Genomic DNA, 22067 nt, shown 5'->3' with positions numbered 1-22067 from the left:
TGGGACTTGTCCTGAAAATCGGTTGTCTGGCTGCATCATGGATCCCTGTGGTTAAAAACAGAAAAAATCTCATTGGCACGTCAGCTTTTTTGCGCGACTGAATTTTAGCCCCCCCCCATCTCTCTCTCTGGTTCATCCCCATTTAGCCCTCTCCCAGCTCATCTCATCTGCAGAATCTATCTCCTGCTCCTGATCATCCAACTTTCCTTCCTGGTCCCCACGCTGGCTGACATTGTAAATAGTTGTTTCTTCCTCGGCACTGTCTCATAAATAAACCCACTGCTAACCCCTCTGTACTCACTAACTATCACACCATTTCCAACTTTCCTCTCTGAAGTCTTTCAACTTGTTGTCTCTCGCAGCACCATGCCTATCTGTCTCATAGCTCCCTGTTTGAATTCCTCCAACCGGGTTTCCCGTCCCTCTTACAGCACCAAAATGGGCTTAACTAAGGCCTGCAACTGTGACTGGGAGCATTATTCTTCCTTGACTTCAACCTCTTTGTAGCGTTCAATATGGTTGACTACACCATTCTTCTCCAATATTTTTCCTCCGTGGTCGAGCTCCATGGAACTGCCCTCACTTGATTCCATTCTTACCTATCTGATCGAATTTTTAGCAATGCCTTCTCTCCTTAAGTCCCTCAAGTATCCATCCCTGGCCAACTCTTCTTCATTAGCTATATGCTATTCTTCATGAAATCATCTACATGTGTGGGGTCAGCTTCTGCACATAGGCTGATGATACCCAGCCCTACCTCTCTGTCATGTTTCTTAACCCCTCTGCTACCTGTGTGACATCAGATTGCTGGTCCATCATTCAATTTTGGATGAGTCATTACTTTCTCCAGCTAAACATTAGAAAAACTTGAGCCATCATCTTCAGTTCACAACCCAAACTCTGATCCCTTGCAAAGTGAGCATGGTGTGTGACTTACAGGGGAACGTAGACAGGCTAAGTTAGTGGGAAAACATTTGGCAGATGGAGTATAATGTTGTAAAGTGTGAGGTCATGCACTTTGGCAGAAAAAAATCAAAGAACAAGTTATTATTTAAATGGAGAAAGATTGCAAAGTGCTGCAGTACAGCGGGACCTGGGGGTACTTGTGCATGAAACACAAAAGGTTAGTATGCAGGTACAGCAAGTGATCAGGAAGGCCAATGGAATCTTGGCCTTTATTTCAAAGGGGATGGAGTATAAAAGCAGGGAAGTCTTGCTACAGTTGTACAGGGTAATGGTGAGGCCACACCTGGAATACTGCGTGCAGTTTTGGTTTCCATATTTACGAATGGATATGCTTGCTTTGGAGGCAGTTCAGAGAAGGTTCACTCGGTTGATTCCGGGGATGAGGGAGCTGACTTATGAGGAAAGGTTGAGTAGGTTGGGCCTCTACTCATTGGAATTCAGAAGAATGGGAGATGATCTTATCGAACGTATAAGATTATGAGGGGGCTTGACAAGGTGGATGCAGAGAGGATGTTTCCACTGATGGGAGAGACTAGAACTAGAGGCATAATCTTAGAATAAGGGGTCGCCTATTTAAAACTGAGATGAGGAGAAATTTCTTCTCTCAGAGGGTTGTGGATCTGTGGAATGCGCTGCCTCAGAGAGCTGTAGAAGCTGGGACATTGAATAAATTTAAGACAGAAATGGACAGTTTCTTAAATGATAAGGGAATAAGGGGTTATGGAGAGCGGGCAGGGAAGTGGACCTGAGTCCATGATCGGATCAGCCATGATTGTATTAAATGGCGGAGCAGGCTCGAGGGGTCCATATGGCCTACTCCTGCTACCTATTTCTTGTATTCTTATGTTCTTATGTGATGTCTTGGAGTTGGTGCAGTGCAGATTCCAGAATGAAATTGGGGTTTAGAGGGTTAATTTATGATGGTTGTTTGCATAGTCTAGGCTTATATTTCTTTGCATATAGAAGGGGAGATGTAATTGATGTAGAAGATTATGAACAAATATGATAAGGTAAATAGAGATAAACGCCGGGATTTTGCTGACATTGGCAGGTTCAGTGCGGGCAATGTCAGTGGCGGGTTGCGGCCCTGCTGCTGGCTCCATTACACTGCTTAAAATTATCTTGCATTGATAGGGCTTGTTAAGCCCTTCCAGCACATTTCCCGGTCCAATTAGAGGAAGCGGGTCTGGTGATGTCATTCATGACATGTCATCAGCTGGTTTCCTTAAAGGGACCATGGCCACTTTACTTTTGATATTTGTGCTGTCAGTGTTCTACAGCATTGAAGTGCTGCAAACACTGACAGTCATAGCACAGAGGTGCACGGCTGCACCCAGGCTCTCCCGTGACTATGGAGGGAGTCACTGTACGCAGAGAGTTCCTCTTCCCTTCCCATGGGTGGAAGAGACCTCCTCAGGATACCAACACAGCCTGATTGCACATTGCAGAGGAGGTCACAAACAGGGATGTGGTCAGGAGGTCGGGGCCACCACGATGCTCCAGGGCCGTCAGACGAATGCCCTGACCTGCGAGAGACCATCAGCGGCAGGTCGGGGCCATAAAAGAAGCGGCATGCGGCAGCCCTGGAGCAGCGTGGTGGCATGCCACTGCAAGGTACAGCGTGAGCTGGTCTGGGAGGACGACGTCTGTGAAGAAGGCGGCTGGATTGAACGTCACCAAAACCCAGGTCGCTGTTTGGAGCATGGGCAGGCACAGCAGGAGCGATGAGGTCGGGGCTAAGAAGCAGCGAGAGATTGTAGAGCGACAAGATCGGGGCCCAGGAGAGCCGTGAGTTCAGGGCCCAGAAGAGGCGAGGGCCCAGGGGCAGCACAGGCCAGCCCACACTGCGATATGTGTGCGCACTAGGTCCGTGCAGCAGAGCTGGTTTCCAGTCGTCTTGGTTAATCCTTGCCACTGGACCAAGGCCTAGCTCTGTCAAGCCCATGTGGTGGCTGGTGTGCAACGGTCACCACAGGTTAAAACAATCCACGCACAGGCATCTTCCACCCTTCAATATGTAGTTTGGGACCTGGAATATTAGATCATTGAAATACCTGTGAACTCATCCATTTTTGGCGTGGAAGAGGGTCATCCTCGATTAGAGGGGCCACCTAAGAAGGAAAAGATCAGGTGGACCTGAGTGCAGTACCACAAACTTTTCAATGATCTCATTAGATCATGAAACGTTAGTACAAAGCCACACCCACCTTCATCCTGCTGTGCCTCTCATCACATCCCTATCACTCTGCCTTCCCTACCCTACTCCTGCATATCCTACTCACACCAACTTACAGTGCACCTCCACCTGTCCCTCTCTATATTATCACTTCCCCATCTCACTAGCCACTCACCCTCATCCTAGTGCAATCATACTAACTAACAACACACAAAGGTAGCCACTTTGGTGTTTTATCCAATGTTCATGTAAAGTTTGTTAATGTGGTGTTAAAAAATGAAACCCTTATTTTCAACACTTTGCGTTCTTGGACAGATGTGCGCGCCTTTGGGAGTGGCTTAGGGAGTTGCAGTGAATGATGGGACATAACTGTACCCCCCCCCCCTCCCCGCAATGGTGATGAGTGTGAAAGGAATGGCTTGGACATTGTAGGGATGGTTTACGGTGTTGATGTGGGGTGGTGCTGACGTGGTTCATCATGTGGCAGCCAGTGTGTACAACATCAAGTGAAGTAAATCTGGCCATGGCAAGTCCATCCCTAGGCTTCCCAGGCAGCAATGTGCTCGGGTGCTGATGCCCTCTGTCTTGTGCAGCGTCAGTTGATTGTGGAGAAGGTTGGTGTTATTATTGGTGCTGCTGGTGTGCCTGGTGCTGCTAGTGTTGGGGATGACCGTGGTCAGATTCTGAGGATCAAGGTGAGACAGAATCTGTGCTGGAAATGGACTGAGAAACAGCTTGTTGCTGAGGAAAGTGAAAATCTGTCAGATGGGAGCTTTTCCTGTACATTTGAAGCTGTCAAGTTACCAGCTGGAGCAATGGCCATTCAATTCCTGCCTCAGGTGCACAGATGTGGTCCCCGAGCATTGTGGACACCGTGGGCAAGCAGTTAAAGTTAAAAGGTAAGGTTAAAAGCAGCATTAAAGATCTGTCAACAATCCAATAATTGGCTTAATTGGGTCAGCTGCCTCTGCAGGTTGGTTTGGAGATCATACATGTGCCATTGGGTAAGGCGCATTATGAAGGCTTCACAGCGGGGTCCCAACTTGCTGTGAAAAAAAATCACATTTCCCACCAGACCCGCCATCGATCCCGCCCGCTGACCGCCCAGATAATTCCAGCCAAACAATTTCCTCTGGTGGGGGAGTTCAGAACGAGGGGGCATAAACTTAAAATTAGAGCGAGATCGTTCAGTGATGTCAGAAAGCATTTCTTCATACAAAGGGTAGTAGAAGTCTGGAACTCTACCCTAAAAAACTGTTGAGGTTAGGTCCTGGATATGGAATTAAGGCAGGCAAATGAAATTAAGATACAGATCAGCCAATAGAATAGATGCATTTAAGAGGATGCTTAAAAAGCATATATGGGAGAAAGGAATAGAAGGATATGTTGATAGGGTGGGAGGAGGCTTGTGTGGAGCATAACACCAACATAGACCAATTGTGCCGAATGGCCTGTTCCTGCGCTGTAAATTCCTCCTGTTAGCACCTGGGGGGGGGGGGGCGCTAACGGGTTAGCGACCTGGCACAGCGAATTCAGAGATGCCCGCGAACTTCAGTGCCGGTATAGCGCTGGCACTTACACTTACTGCCTGGGCTTCTAGCGACTAGCAAATCATGATGTAATAAAGTGCGCTGCGCCCTGTTATCGCCCCGGAACCGGAATTGCCTCCCGCCCCCTGCTGTATCGTCGGGCATGAACAACGGCAGGAAGAGGAGGCGTTGTCAACTCGACTGGCTGCTTGGTGAGCGCTAATTAAAAAGAATGTTTTTTCAGGTAGGCCAACCTTTATTGTTTGAACCAGTCTGGCGCCTGCTCAAGGTTTTTGCTGTTTCATTGCTGCAAGATGTCCAAGCCCTCCACTTTCTGAGAACGCTTGGGGTTTTAATGGCAGTCACGCAGGTCGCCTTACAACGCAAAATTGCAGAGAAGTGGGTTGTGCACCATCATTGGCCCTTCCCTTTCAGCAAGGGAAGCAGCCTCTGATGCTGTTAGCATTGCACTCCACATTGGTCAGCGCTCTGCCACTACTGCCTTGCTCTTGGACTTTAGTGTCCTAAGAGAAGTGGTTAGCACTTGATTTAGCGCTCCATCAGGCCCATTAAAATGAATAAATTTGACGCTCCACGAAATTAAAATGAGTTTTTCAGGGCCATAACCTTTGTTTAGCATTCAATACACTGTTAAAGCCCCAATTACACTAAATCCAAAAGCATCTAACTTTTAGTGGTGTATTTAGCGGCGATATTTGCGCGGAAGAGCTGAAGTTTTCATCAGTTTCCATGATTTGACAGATTACACTGAATGCTGGCTGTGTGGGGAGGGGTGGCGGGGTCAAGGGGGGGCACATCACAACCTGTGGAGGAGCAGTAAACGACAGACCGCTGCTTCAGGATTTCCGCGTATGGCTGCGCACGCACTAAATCCTGAAGTTGCAGTCGGTTTCAAAGGTAAAATGGCGGCGAACGCTGCCAGTTTGCTGACGTCAGGACCGCAAATTCCGGGCCACTGTGTTGTGCTCCAATTAATATGGTTAACCATTAGCCTATGGAAAGAGTAAATGACTGAGTTACATCGACTCAATATATCTGTAGTTCTTTTTACAAGTGTAGTAGCATATCAGCAACGCAAACTTAAATCTCTATTTCATTCAGCAAATGCTACAATGATATAAACTTCACATAGTCCCATTCTTTTAATCAAAATTGAAAGCAATCAAGAGTCAAGATAATATTCACAAAGCTAAAATTCAGTGAATATTATCTTTTCAAGATTTTAAAAGCACATTAAAGCATATTTTCAACCATGCCATGGAAATTCAATACTTAAATACTTAAACAATATATCACTAATCCAATAACTATTATTGTTATGAATATAGTATTTGCATGGACAGAAAAATATGGTGTGGTAATCAATACTGATGGCCTATGTTTCTGATATATTTATAGGCTTTATAAACTTACTTAGTTGATAGGACAAATGGGCTTTTCTTTTTCCAAGCTTTCTTATTCTTATACTAGTCTTTATATCTTTATATGTTAACTTAGTCATCCAGGCATTTGTCATAGCCATAGTCACTACTTTTTTTTAAATTATTTGTTCCAGGTTGTGGGCATCACTGGCAAGGCCAGCATTTATTGACCATCCCTAATTGCCCTTGAGAAGGTGGTGGTGAGCTGCCTTCTTGAATCACTGCAGTCCTTGTAGTGAACGTACTCCCATAATGCTGTTAGGGAGGGAGATCCAGTATTTTGACCCAATGACGATGAAGGAACAGCGATATATTTCCAAGTCAGGATGGTGTATAACTTGAAGGGGCACTTGCAGATGATGGTGCTTCCATGCGCCTGCTGCCCATGTTCTTATAGGTGGTAGAGGTCGTGGGTTTGGGAGGTGCTGCCAAAGAAGCTGTGGCGAGTTGTTGCAGTGCACCTTATAGATGGTACGCACTGCAGCCACGGTGTGGCGGTGGTGGAGGGAGGGAATGTTGAAGAAGGTGGATGGGGTGCCAATCAAGCGGGCTGCTTTGTCCTGGATAGTGTCGAGCTTCTTGAGTATTGTTGGAGCTGCATTTATCCAGGCAAGTGGAGAGTATTCCATCACACTGCTGACTTCATCCTAACTTCATCATCTTGCTCTGCCAGCTGCTGCAGTGCACTCTTCCAGTGCTCTTTCCCTAGTACGTCAAAAATAATTAGCCATTGGCAGCGGTCCTCGGTGAGTCCTGGGAGATGGGGCTGGAGGGAAGAAGAATGGGAGGGGGGCAATCATGGGCTCACAGCAGCTCTCAGGAAAGCCATGGAGCCAGGGGGACCACTGCTGTTTCTCCTGATTCCATAGCATGATTAATTTTTTTTAAACATACTTTTTGGTGGCAAGTGATTCTTATGCTGCAGCAATCCCGTCAAAACCTGAGTGTATCAGGCCTGATACCTGACCACTGTGACAAAGAGCTCCTTAAGCAGGCATTAGGCTCCTCGTTCGTATATTCAAGAGGCCTAAGGCCGGTCTAAGGCAGCCATCCAGGATGGTTGAAAACAGTACATGGCCAATATGGTGCCAGATGTATTTCAAGAGTTCTTGGGGCACCAGATATTGCCCTGTGAAATTGGTCTTTTTTGCCCTTGTATTTCTCCTGGAAAACTGGTACAATGAGGACCAATTTCTCCACCTACATCTCTACATTCACTTTAACTGTTTCCCTCCCATTGGTAAGCTTACAATTACCCAGCTACATAAACACTTGTTTCCAATACCTCACCATCAATCTCCATTTTCTGTACTCTTCATCCGATTTGTGTTTTGTGTATTTATGTTGTTGACCTCTGACCTTCAGACCTGAGTTCCTACCAATTACACAGCAAAACCCTGGAGCTCCAAGTGCAGAAAGACATTAGTATAAGTGGCCAAATATCAAAGAATTGAAATTGATCTCGGCAATAAAAAAATTTAATATATTTTTCATTGTTGGTGCTTAAAGAAGCCCACCGCTAATTTTTCTTTCATTCCAACCTATCTATATATTTGTAAAAACAATGTTGATGGATTTAGCCTCTTAATCCAGGTGCTGCAATTTGTATTGTTACATTTCTTCTTTATTTTACATGTGGAAAGGTTGCATGTGTGGTACATAACTTTAAGGGAAGACATACAATAAATGAAAAACCACAGATTGACGATGTGACCAACATGCCTTTGATCACTCTACCACGTGTGGAAAGTCCGTTAGGAAAATTAAGTGCAGTACAGGTAAGTTACGAGAATATTCTTTTTCAAAATAAAGTAAAACATGCATTTAGCATTTGTTACCATCTCCAAGATGGCAAGTTTTCTATTTAACTGTATTTTCTTTTTAAAGTTAGAGTTCCTCTCTTCCCAAATCCACGGGAGTCTTTACCATTTTGAGGATCAGATTGGCATAATAGACATGGGGAGCAGTATTGATATTGAAGGATCTGGTCGTGCTCCCCACCTCAATTCCTTTAGTAATACTCAGTAGCAGGTCCAATCAACAGCAGTAGAGGTTTCTTGGGAAGGAATGGCATCACAGCTTTAGGTAGGGATTCTGCAAAGGATGAAGTTCTACTCTATTCATTAAGATCAGCAAATGCAGTGGATCCAGGGTAATGGCCTCAGTTCGCTTTCCATGAGTACACTGTCAACAGGAACTACACATTTCAGTTAGTAATTAAGCAAAATGGAATGTCAGAAGGCCTTGAAGGGGTTGGAGGTCTGTAAGGGATCTCAGGACCAAGTTGAGGCTTAATTGTGGAATAGGTCTGTGTTGGGTAGGTCATTTAGAAAGCATGTCCTCCCAGTCCTGAGGGGTACTGCTGACCTATGATTGCCCCTCCCTCCCTTTCTCCCCCATCTCCCCCCCCCAGCACTTATCTAAAGGCGGCTGCTGACAAGGGTCCCTTGACATGGATGAGTTGCCTCAGGAGGCACAACAGGCGCTGGCAATTTAGCTGAAATATTAAGATTGGGCCCAAGAACAAATTTCCGATGGTACTCGGGCTGACCTCTTCTAGCATGTGCAGCATGCGTGCCACCCAGTGCATGCATGAACCAATTTATTCCCCATCAGCAATGAGGAATAGGGGCTAGAAATTGCGTAGTGCCCTGTTTGGGGCAATAACTTATGTGGGAACGCAAAAATATCACCAGGCGGTAAAGATTTGATTCTGCTGGGAACTTCCGCTTTAGCCTTCCAAGAGGGAAGTGGAGTGCTAAGCCAAGCACTACCACTTCCCTTAGAACGATAAAGGGAGTGAAAGGGGAGGTGTCGGCAGAGCAGTGAGCAATGTTTGGGGCAGCACTGGCAATTTTACAGGCTTCTTCCCTCCCTTAAAGGAAAAGGCCAATGCTGCGTTGAATGAATCCTCCGGCTGTGTCTGTTGGGAGACCTGCGATATGCGCATAGCAGCCCCAAGCACTCTAAGTTCAAGGCTGAGCAATCGCGGGGTCCCAAAAAAATCAAAAAACTGCAGAGTGGGGACGTAAATAAATTTAGGCCCACTTGACCACCACTGTGTTTAATTAGTGCTCCCCAAGCGGCCTCCTGCAGCTGCCGTTGTTGACACCCGACGATGCTGCAGGGGGCGGTAACGGGACTCTGTGCACCAGATGACGTCACGATCTACGAGGCGGTATGTATTAGCACCAGCACAATCCTGCCAGGGAAGTTCCCGGGCATCGGTGATTGCGCCACGCCTGATCGGTAAGCCCTCCGCACCATTACCGCCCCCCAATGGTGCTAACGGGAGGCGCAAACTAGGACAATTTCTCCCCCTAGGTCTTTTAGTTATAATAAAGACCAACCGCTGGATAGGGTTTGAAAGAATTCTGATAAAGGATATTCCCCTTCCTGGTCAATGCACTTTTGTTATTCTACCAATGCTCCTGTCGCCTTCTATACTGCAGGCTTTCATTGACCAGTACCAAGTAAACATTGAAAGCCCTGTTGTGAAGGACTACTGAAAAAAACACAAAGGAGAAGCTGATTTAAATTTTAATTTATGTCGTGGGTTAAACTGTGATGTCTAAAGTGGCTTAGAATCATGCTTACATAATAAATGACTCAATTCAAAGATACAGCCAGAGCCCAGCGACTAACATAAATAAAATATAGCAGTGATAGGTATACAAGTTATTTTATATAGCGGCTCAGATTTCAAATCAATGTTTGATTCACGACTACTTTATTTAACTACATGTACACATTCAAAGAGAATACAGTTGTCAACTTAACCATCACAAACATATCAATAAACTCGGGGTCACACGATTTTTTAATCTTTATTCGAGTTCTCAGCTTTGTTGGCCAGGTCACACTTATTGACCAACCCTTGTTGCCTTGAGAAGATGGTGTAGGCCTTCTCCTTGAGCAATGGTAATTCCACATTAGTGTTAGGTAGGGAATGCCAAGATAAAAGAAGGAACTTGGGAATCACTCCAAATACTTATGAAACTCTTTTTGGCCAACATTTGGTTTCTCTACTAAGTTAGACTTGATATTTGAAATAAGGTTTGTGGCATAATAAAGAAAATATTAACATGGGGAATAAAGGGAAAAACAACATTTACAAGTAAATAGACTTTCTATGTCTGAAATGCCCTATAACAGTTTGTTTTTTGTTCGAGGCCTTTGTCTAAGTGAGGAGTTTCAGCCTGGATATTCGATATCCATCACTCTCCGCTGAAGAAACTTACTAGGTTGCAGACTACAGCATATGTTTATGTTTACACTTGTTCAATTTTTGAATAAGCTTCACAGTAATACTGGGCATCCATACAGCATGATCGGATTTATTATTTGTAAGAGGGGACCCCTTTGAAATCTTGTGTAATAATGAAAAATGACTGCAGATGGAAACCTTCAGGGAAGGTGTTATCGTCATATGATTTATTTTCATATTGCACATAAAAATGAAGGTAAAACTGAGGTAACTTTGAAAGTAAGCATGCCGCATACTAGCTAGTCCCCTGCAAATACAGTTGGCAAGTATAGTAAAGGAGCCAAACATAGTAATAGATGAATGAGGCAGGATTCAGATAGGAATGAATCAGAACAGATCTTTTTTTTCCATTCTCAAGATATGGGCGTCGCAAGACAGGCATTTATTGCCCATCTCTAGTTGACATTGAGAAGTTGGCGGTGGGGCTTTTTAAGCCGCTGCAGTCCATATGGTGAAGGTGTGCCCACAATGCTGTTAGGTATGGAGTTCCAGGATTATGACCCAACAACTATGAAGGAATGGTGATATATGCGGAAGTCGGGATGGTGTGTGACTGGGAGGTGATGGTGTTCCCATGCACCAGCTGCCCTTATCCTTCAAGGTGGTGGAGGTCACAGTATGGGAGGTGCTGTCGAAGAAGCGTTGGCAAGTTGCTACGATGGATCCTGTAGATAGTACACATGGTACGCCGGTGGTGGATGTTTAGACTAATGGACGAGGAACCGATCAAGTGGACTGCTTTGTCCTCTTCTTCTGGCCAGTCTGTCTTACAGTGCTGCCATCAAACTCAGAGCTACGATCTGTGGCACAGTTGCAAGATAAATGTATCATAAGAGCTTTTGCAGTAACCTAGTTATGTAAGAAGAATGTATACTAAGCAACAATGACATAAAAGCTCCATTAGTGGTTTTTCACATTCTTGTCTATGGAATCAAGTGTGACAGTGTATCATAAAAGATTATGGCCAAATGACAGGGAGGCAACTTAACATGCTGCATCATTATAGCCTGTATATCTTCCTCAGAAGTTCTATTTCCTATTTCATTTCTACAGTGCAAGTACAGGAACTTCACGCCGTTCAATGAAATTGTACAGTGAGTCAGACCACAAGATGTCCTTCCCACGAAGCTAATGGCGGAGCAGCGCATCTTGGACAGCCGCTGGCAGTTTCTGCTTATCCACATTAAACATGGAGCCACATAAAGGGAAAGTTTGCTTCAGCTTTCCTGTGCATGATCTGGAAAAAATAAAATTCTTGCGCTGTCCTCAGAACTGGGAAGGATAATTTCCAAAAGGTTTCCTATTCCTTCAGTAAAGAAATCCAGCTGGTCTAATTGGGAAACACATTTACTTCTTCCCTTATTCTAACTCTGAGAGGTTCCAGAACTGACAATGCAGTGCTTCTGCCATTGTATTATCAGGCATAGAGGCTGAGGCCTGCCCAATGTTTTCAGCACACTGCAGTGAGGGCAGGAAATGCCTAGTGCTCGAGTAACTAGCACAGTAACTGTCAGTAATGACTCCATTTTTCTTTACAATTGAGGTTTTCCCTGTGATACGACTGCAGCAGTGCTCCAGATCTGAAAGGAAACCATTGACATTTGTTATTTTTCTCCTACAAGCGACTATCCTTGCAATGGGACTACGCTCCACTGTTTGCCCCTGCATTTCCTTAGCCTTCATTCTTTTTAAAGGCGCTAAGTGTTTCTTTCTGGGGGTGCAGAGGGCAGAAATCACAGCACTACTCAGGCAGGGTCACATTCTCGAAATCCTATTAAAGAGCTAGAGAAGAGGAGGGACCGGGTATTATATCTTTTCCTGTTATGAGACAAAAAAGATATATAATTGGAGTCAGAGCGATAATAATCATAAGAGCTGAAGAGTGGATTAACACAATAAACAGGTGCATTGGCAGAAGTTAATTCATGCAGTAACTAACAATGCTCAGTGGTCTCTCTCTCTCTCTCTGGATTCCTGACAGACTGAAGTAGCTATACCTTCTGGAGTGTCCTTTTGAGGGGACAGCTGATGCCTGAATGCAAGCATGTTCATAGGTTTACTTTGGAGATTGTTTCACAGGTGTGAGTGATAGCAATTGTCACTCCCATTGAGCACCTCTTCAGCTTTGCCATTTGGAGAGCTGTGCCTCCCTATTAATGAAATGGTTGTGCTAACTGCCTCTGGTGCTGATATCTCTAGCAAGAAGAACTGTCATTTTGCATCTTCCACTCATGCAGAAATATCCGACTGCTGTACCACAGAGAGATGAACTGAGGAGAAGGGAACTCAGCTTTGACTTTGAATGGTTGGAAACACAGAAAATAGAGTACCTTTTCAGAATTATTGGATTTTGTGATTTTTTTTTTTAACAACTCTAAAAATATTAATGAACATTGTAACAAGCAGGAAAGAGGAATATTTAATAAAGATATATGACACAATAGCTAACAGAGTTCAAGAGATAAGCAACCTGACAGAAATTACCGAAAAATTAAAGAGTCAAAAACACCATAAGCGCATGTGGAAAGCCATATCCACATCACTTGCCTTTTCTTGAGACAAAAAGACTGTTGACATGAAAATGCTGCAGGGTATTCTAGTGGTGAAAGTTCCAATGCAATGTTAGCATAGGCTCCTGGGCTTTTGTACCATTTTTGCTTCAGATGAGACAATGCCTCCATTAAACTAGCACACAGAGGAATGCCGGCCAAAAAACATTAAGTGCTCGCTCGCTAATATTTCCCAACAGCAATAGGTATTCTTCTTTCACTAAATTTGTTATTTTTGATCTTCCTTGACCTGTTGTATGTTATTGATTTAGGCATCAAATGTGCAATCGTATCACAGAACTGTTTTTATGTACAGAATAATTTAAAGTCTTGAAATTATGCCATGGGATATTAATGTATGACCCTTAACACATCTGTCTGAAATGTATTCCTTCTTTATTTAGCGGAGAAATTAGTCTGTTTAAAATAAATGAGTTAATATTTCCTATAATAGGCAAGGGATGAATTTCAGATGACCATATTGCATATGCATTTGTAAGAAACATAGAACATAGAAAATAGGTGCAAGCGTAGGCCATTCGGCCCTTCGAGCCTGCACCACCATTCAATATGATCATGGCTGATCATTCACCTCAGTACCCCTTTCCCGCTTTCTCTCCATATTTCCTTGATCCCTTTAGCCGTAATAGCTATATCTAACTCCCTCTTGAATATATCCAATGAACTGGCATCAACGACTCTCTGCGGTAGGGAATGCCACAGGTTAACAACTCTCTGAGTGAAGAAGTTCCTCCTCATCTCAGTCCTAAATGGCCTACCCCTTATTCTAAGACTGTGTCCCCTGGTTCTGGACTTCCCGAACATCGGGAACATTCTTCGCACATCTAACCTGTCCCGTTCCGTCAGAATCTTACATGCTTCTATGAGATCCCCTCTCATCCTTCTAAACTCCAGTGAATAAAGGCCAAGTTGATCCAGTCTCTCCTCATATGACAGCCCAGCCATCCCTGGAATCAGTCTGGTGAACCTTCGCTGCAATCCCTCAATAGCAAGAATGTCCTTCCTCAGATTAGGAGACCAAAACTGAACACAATATTCCAGGTGAGGCCTCACCAAGGCCCTGTACAATTGCAGTAAGAGCTCCCTGCTCCTATACTCAAATCCCCTAGCTATGAAGGCCAACATGCCATTTGCCTTCTTCACCGCCTGCTGCACCTGCATGCCAACTTTCAATGACTGATGAACCATGACACCCAGGTCTCATTGCACCTCCCCTTTTCCTAATCTGCCGCCATTCAGATAATACTCTGCCCTCGTGTTTCTGCCACCAAAGTGGATAACCTCACATTTATCCACATTATTCTGCATCTGCCATGCATTTGCCCACTCACCCAACCTGTCCAAATCACCCTGCCGCCTCTTAGCATCCTCCTCACAGCTCACACCACCACCCAGTTTAGTGTCATCTGCAAACTTGGAGATATTACACTCAATTCCTTCATCCAAATCATTAATGTATAATGTAAAGAGCTGGGGTCCCAGCACTGAGCCCTGTGGCACTCCACTAGTCACTGCCTCCCATTCCGAAAAGGACCCGTTTATCCCGACTCTCTGCTTCCTGTCTGCCAACCAGTTCTCTATCCATTTCAGTACATTACCCCCAATACCATGCGCTTTGATTTTGCACACCAATCTCTTATGTGGGACCTTGTCAAATGCCTTTTGAAAGTCCAAATACACCACATCTACTGGTTCTCCCTTGTCCACTCTACTAGTTACATCCTCAAAAAATTCCAGAAGATTTGTCAAGCATGATTTCCCTTTCACAAATCCATGCTGACTTGGACCGATCCTGTCACTGCTCTCCAAATGCGCTGTTATTTCATCCTTAATAATTCACTCCAACATTTTCCCCACTACTGATGTCAGACTAACCGGTCTATAATTACCCGTTTTCTCTCTCCCTCCTTTTTTAAAAAGTGGTGTTACATTTGCTACCCTCCAGTCCATAGGAATTGATCCAGAATCGATAGACTGTTGGAAAATGATCACCAATGCATCCACTATTTCTAGGGCCACCTCCTTAAGTACTCTGGGATGCAGACAATCAGGCCCTGGGGATTTATCGGCCTTCAATCCCATCAATTTCCCCAACACAATTTCCCGCCGAATAAGGATTTCCTTCAGTTCCTCCTTCTCACTAGACCCTCGGTCCCCTAGTACATCCGGAAGGTCACTTACGTCTTCTTTCGTGAAGACAGAACCAAAGTATTTGTTCAATTGGTCTGCCATTTCTTTGTTCCCCATTATTAATTCATCTGAGTCCGACTGCAAGGGACCTACGTTCGTCGTCACTAATCTTTTTCTCTTCACATATCTATAGAAGCTTTTGCAGTCAGTTTTTATGTTCCCGGCAAGCTTCCTTTCATGCTCTATTTTCCCCCTCCTAATTAAACCCTTTGTCCTCCTCTGCTGAATTCTAAATTTCTCCCAGTCCTCAGGTTTGCTGCTTTTTCTGGCCAATTTATATGCCTCTTCCTTGGATCCAACACTATCCTTAATTTCCCTTGTTCCATGGTTGAGCCATCTTCTCTGTTTTATTTTTACTCCAGACAGGGATGTACAACTGTTGAAGTTCATCCATGTGATCTATAAATGTTTGCCATTGCCTATCCACTGTCAACCCTTTAAGTAACATTTGCCAGTCTATTCTAGCCAATTCGCGCCTCATGCCATCGAAGTTAGCTTTCCTTAAGTTTAGGACCCTAGTTTCTGAATTAACTGTGTCACTCTCCATCTTAATAAAGAATTCTACCATATTATGGTCACTCTTCCCCAAGGGGCCTCGCACAACAAGATTGCTAATTAGTCCCTTCTCGTTACACATCACCCAGCCTAGGATGGCCAGCTCTCTAGTTGGTTCCTCGACATATTGGTCAAGAAAACTATCTCTAATACATGCCAGGAAATCCTCCTCCACCGCATTGCTGCCAGTTTGGTTAGCCCAATCTATATGTAAATTAAAGTCGCCCATGATAACTGCTGTACCTTTATTGCACACATCCCTTATTTCTTGTTTGATGCTGTCCCCAACCTCTCTACTACTATTTGGTGGCCTGTACACAAGTCCCACTAGCGTTTTCTGTCCTTTGGTATTCCGCAGCTCCACCCATACCGATTCCATCATCCAAGCCAAAGTCTTTCCTTACTATTGTATTAACCAGCAACGCCTCCCCGCCTCCTTTTCCTCTCTGTCTATCCTTCCTAAATGCTGTATACCCCTGGATGTTGAATTCCCAGCCTTGGTCACCCTGGAGCCATGTCTCCGTGATGCCAATCACATCATACCCGTTAACTGCTATCTGTGCAGTTAATTCATCCACCTTATTCCGAATACTCCTCACATTGAGGCACAGAGCCTTCAGGCTTGTCTTTTTAACACACTTTGACCCTTTAGAATTCTGCTGTAAAGTGGCCCTTTTTGTTTTTTGCCTTGGGTTTCTCTGCCCTCCACTTTTACTCTTCTCCTTTCTATTTTTTGCTTCTGTCTCCATTTTATTTCCCTCTGTCTCCCTGCATAGGTTCCTATCCCCCTGCCATATTAGTTTAACTCCTCCCAAACAGCACGAGCAAACACACCCCCTAGGACATTGATTCCGGCGCTGCCCAGGTGCAGACCGTCCAGTTTGTACTGGTCCCACCTCCCCCAGAACTGGTTCCAATGTCCCAGGAATTTGAATCCCTCCCTTCTGCACCACTGCTCAAGCCACGTATTCAACTGAGCTATCCTGCGATTCCTACTCTGACTAGCACGTGGCACTGGTAGCAATCCTAAGATTACGACTTTTGAGGTCCTACTTTTTAATTCAACTCCTAGTTCCTTAAATTCATCTCGTAGGACCTCATCCCGTTTTTTACCTATATCGTTGGTACCTATGTGTACCATGACAACTGGCTGTTAACTCTCCCTTTAAAGAATGTCCTGCACCCGCTCCAAGACATCCTTGACCCTTGCACCAGGGAGGCAACATACCATCCTGGAGTCTCGGTTGTGGCCGCAGAAACGCCTATCTATTCCCCTTACAATCGAATGCCCTATTGCTCTCCCACTCTTTTTCCTGCCCTCCTGTGCAGCAGAGCCAGCCACGGTGCCATGAACTTGGCTGCTGCTGCTCTCCCCTGATGAGTCATCCCCCCAACAGTACTCAAAGTGGTGTATCTGTTTTGCAGGAGGATGACCGCAAGGGACCCCACTACCTTCCTTGCACTGCTCTTCCTGTTGGTCTTCCATTCCCTATCTAGCTGTGGATCCTTTATCTGTGGTAAGAGCAACTCACTAAATGTGCTATTCACATCATTCTCAGCATCGTGCATGCTCCAGAGTGAATCCACCCACAGCTCCAGTTCCGCAACGCGGTTCATCAGGAGCTGGAGGCGGATACACATCCCGCACACGTAGTCATCAGGGACACCAGAGGCGTCCCTGATTTCCGATATGGTACAGGAGGAGCATAACACGTGTCCGAGCTGTCCTGCCATGACTTAAACCCTAGATTAACTTAATTTGGCAACAACAAGGCTAAAGGTTACTTACTGAAATAGAAAAGAAAAAGAAAAGCTACTTACCAATCACCAGCCAATCACTTACCCCCTTGACTGTGACGTCACCTATCGAATTCTTTCTATTTCTTTTTTGCCTTCTCACCCCGCTGCAGCTGCACAACCACGCCTCTCCAACGCACTCCCCGAAGGCCGTGTTGGGCCTTTTATAGACCTGCCTCAGCGATCTCCCACCTCTCCAACACACTCCAAGCTAGTATCACATGCCATAATTTCAGGGCTGAAGTGCCAGTGCTTTTTATATATGTGTAGCAATAATGCAAATATTGCAATTTGTCAATTCATTATAAATTAATATTCATACACCATGGGCCAAATGGCCACCTTCTGTGCTGTAAAATTCTACAATTTCTATTTAATTAATCCATTCATTCCATTCTCTATTTTTTGAAGAATAATGATTGTATTCCTAGCTTTATTGTATTGGTATTAGAATTAAATGGAGATTAAAACTGGTTATTGTAACTAACTGAATTAAAGACTCTATATGGGATACATTTTCACCATCATCACTTGGGCAGTAATCTGCCAGAGCAGATCGCCCACCCAATGTAAAACCCACTCAATTTTCACTTCAATGAAATTAAATCGGATACGGTTCTACAATGAGTGAGCCACTTTGCCACCCAGGTGAAGATGATCATTTATCTTGATAAGTGCATTAATACTGGTGCCAGGCAGGGGCACAAGTTCAAGCAAGGAAGCAGTTTTCCACTATAAATTTTGGCCCAGAATTTCCTGTCAAAATACCAGTGAGGCTAACGGCACTCGTCATTATTTATGTGCAAATTGCACGGCAACTTCAGGAGAGGGCAGATGTGTGGTTAAACATGTAAATCCGGAAGCTGCTATCTAAGATGCACCGCTCGCTCCGCTGTTAGCTTCGCGGAAAGGTCATCTCACTTTCTGACTCATCATTCAATTTCATTGAACCACGTGAAGTTCCTGAATTTGCACGGTAGATACGAACTAAACTCACCACAAAAAGTTGGGGCTTGTCCATTTCATCTAAGTACCCTTTTAACAGTGTGTTAATTGTTAATTACCGCCAAACAACCTTTCTAGCACTGAAAATTAATAAGTGGAGTCTCATTCATTCAGTTTTTAATTGTTGTTGGAGATTTAATAAAAATGTAAATGTTTTTTTTTTACTTTGTCTTTTATTCTCCCTCAATCCAATCTTTCTTGCCATCTCTTTATTTGCCTTTCTGTACCTGATTTGACATTGAATTCACCATTCCAACTTACACTTCCTGGCCAGAATCTTCCCAATCCTGCGAGTGCGTGTTTGGAGTCGGGCCTGCTGTCAAAATAGCTCTGATTGACAGCGGGACGGGATCCCGCTTTGAACCCGCCTTCGTGTCAGTTTCTCAACTGGCGGGCCAGTTAATTAAGGTAGCTAACAGGTAATTGAATGCTACTTAAGAGGATTAAAAGTTGGCATTTACAATTTTACCAACCTTTTGACGAGTTTGCCATTCCTCGGGGAACACGTCAGGTAAGTGGAGTCGGGTTCTTAGTGACTCTATTATTTGGCTAGTTGACAGCTGCAAAAGTGGTATAAAAGGTACCATTTCACAGCTGTTCACTTTCCAATGTCAGAAGCTGAAGCCTTCAGGATTTGGAAGAAACCTTTGAGCTGTATGCAGTTTGGAAGTGTTTGCAGTGAATTCTCTATTCACTGTCACCTCGTTGGAGGAACCTCTCTCACCATTGACAGATCGCTCTGTCATCTCAACCTCCCCTGCCATCTATTGCAGCAGCATCGGTGCCCTTGAAAAAATCTCACCTTGGTCCTCAGAATCCCGCCACAATCAGCTCTAACACCAATATCACTCAACACATCAGCATTGCTAACACCAACCTTCTCCGCTGGACAGTACACAGAGCATCAGCACCCAACCACATGATGCACCAGGTTGGCACCACCCCATACCAGCACTCTAAAGCATCCCTACAGTGTCCAACCCATTCCTTTCACTCTCATCACCATTGTGGGGGCTACCCTTATGTCGCACCATTCACTACAACTCACTAAGCCACTTCCAAAGGTGCCCACAAATCTGTCCAAGAACACAAAGTGTTGAAAATAAAGATTTCAATGTTTGACAACACATCAACATAAACTTTACAAGAACATTGGCTAAAGGACCCAAGTGTTGTTAGTTGATATGATTGGACAAGGATGAGGATGAGTGTCAGGGGTGACTACTGAGATGGGAAATGATAATGTAGTTGGAGAGGGATGGGTGGAGGTACAAGGTAAGTTGGTGAGAGTAAGGATGTGCAGGGGTAGAGTAGGGAAGGCAGAGTGATGGGAATGTGATGAGTGGCACAGCAGGATGAGGTTGAGCGTGGCTTTGCAGTAACATTTCATGATCTACTGAGATCATTGAATGGTTTACGCCATGCAGCCTGATCCTCCTGATGACATCCCTGCTTGTGCCCTCCTGTGCAATGTGCAACCAGGTTTCCTGGGGAGGTTTCTTGTGCCCATTGGAAGGGAAGACGACCTCCCTGCGTGCTGCGACTCCCTCCATAAGTATCTGGAGGGAGTGATGGGAGTGCCTGGGTGCAGCCGTGCACCCCTGTGCAGTGCTTGTTAGTGTTTGCAGCACCTCAATGCTGCAGAACACTGACAGAACAACAATTAATGTGGGCAAGGTCCCTTTAGGGAAACCAGCTGATGACGCGTCATCAGATTACATCACCAGACCTACTTCCTGTTATTTGGCCGGGAACCTCGCAGGATGGGCTTAACAAGCCCCATCAACGGAAGATTGCTTCAAGAGGACAGAATGGAGCCAGGAGCAGGTTTCCCACATGCCACTGCTGTCGACCGCTCCGGACTCGTCAAGAGTGGCGAAATCGCGGCCCCTGGTTCAGACTCTATGCTGATCATTTAACAAGTCTTCAATCTGATTGGTCAAGGAGATACACAGTTGCTTGCCCTGTTCACTCGGATCCCAGATACCCTGTAGAGGGCGGCACACCATTTCGATCTCATACTTCCATGAGATCTGACACTGGAAGTTGCTGGAAGTTAAACGGGCACGGTCAAGTCTAACTAACAGCAGTCACTGTTTGTTCACCGGCTACAATAAATCCTGTAAATTCTGACACAGGATATATAGCATTACGTTTTATTTTTGTGTATAGACACTTGCCTTGTTTTGACCTAATTATGAATTAAATAGATTGTGCATAGTATTCTTGGTGTTGCCATTGACTCGTAATTGGTCATGTTAATGATAATGCCCCTTGCCGCCTGAAACACTAAAAAGCCACAAAGCCCTTTTGTATGTTACTCAGATAACTGTAATACTAGATTGTCATAACCATCTACGCAGGTCATATCTAATCAAGCTCCTAAATCCTTTGGGAATTAAAGGTGCCGGCAGGATGTGAGCAGAGCTCTTCATGAGGTGTCACTGCGTCTAAGAAATGACATTAGAAATTAATTCTTACAATCAGGGAATTGTTTTTGCCTATATAAAGTATGAAGGACTGTAACCAGGCTATATGCAATAAACTATACATCAATTCTTGCAATAACAGTTTGAAACAATTAACAAAAAGAGAATTTCACAGAATAGATTTTCTTTCGACCTTGAAAGGAAATATTGACCGTTTTAGTAAAAACATCAGCATTGGTCACATTGAACTTGACGTCAAAGCCATATTTTTAAAGATATATTTAGAACTATTTTCCCCAGAGTCATTAAGTCAATCAAAAACTGATGTCATCTGATGGGTTTCCATGATGCAGCACACATCAGAGAGGATTTGCTCCTTACAGGAGCCCAGACTTAGCAACTCGAGCCAGTTTGATTAATGAATTGAACTGATGAATTATTGTGATTTGCAATTGAATTATCCATAGAAATGTATCGCATCGTTCTCATCAAAAATACGCTCCCGCTTTATAATTGACCTTAATATGATCTTGACACTTGAGACAGACACCACAGAGAGTAAGAATTAACCTATATAATAAGATCACACTAATTGTGGACCAACTAAAATATGCCACATTGACCTCTCTATGTGTGATGTTTAAACTATAGCGAATGATTAGTGCCCCTAATACATCGGTTGTCATGTAAACAATCAGCATGAATTTAGACAAAACATTCAAATGTTGAACATTACTGCTAAACCAGAACAGATCGCAGAGCATTATAGGGAGCCCTGATTAAATGACACATTTGATAATCCTGCAAGATTTGGTGGGAGAAATCAGAGATGATAAAAAGAAAACAGTTTTTTAAATTCTTTCTTTAATCATTTGTAAACAAATTGATTAACTACGAAGATTATTGTTGGGACTTCCTCTTTAACAATAACCTTCACCAATGTCTTCTGTAAAGTGTTTTGGTATTTACATTTTTGCGTGGTAAGTTGCTGGAAGTGTGAGCTGATAATGGCGCAACAAGGGACACCGGGCATCTGGGACCTGAGAGAACAGGGAAAGCAACAGAGTATCATCTTAACCAATCAGACTGAAGGATTGTGAAATTAACAGCGCAAGGACGGAGAAGTAAGTGTAAATTCGAG

The 22067-nt window shown here is 44.3% G+C and overlaps 1 protein-coding gene across 1 annotated transcript in view; it reads left to right on the top strand.

Annotated features, from left to right (window-relative positions):
* LOC139269116 (phospholipid phosphatase-related protein type 5-like) overlaps nt 1-8141 on the top strand; it is a 210581-nt gene extending 202440 nt beyond the window's left edge. The window contains exons 6-7 of the mRNA XM_070888218.1: nt 7757-7891; nt 8001-8141. Of these exons, the coding sequence (XP_070744319.1) occupies nt 7757-7891; nt 8001-8141 (276 nt within the window). The remainder of the gene's footprint in view (nt 1-7756; nt 7892-8000) is intronic.
* Nucleotides 8142-22067: the final 13926 nt, after the last annotated feature.

This window comes from Pristiophorus japonicus, chromosome 8 (assembly GCF_044704955.1).
Source record: "Pristiophorus japonicus isolate sPriJap1 chromosome 8, sPriJap1.hap1, whole genome shotgun sequence".
In the NCBI taxonomy this organism is placed as follows: domain Eukaryota; kingdom Metazoa; phylum Chordata; class Chondrichthyes; family Pristiophoridae; genus Pristiophorus; species Pristiophorus japonicus.
Note: the sequence above shows the minus strand (reverse complement) of the source record. Positions and strands in the feature narration are given on the sequence as shown.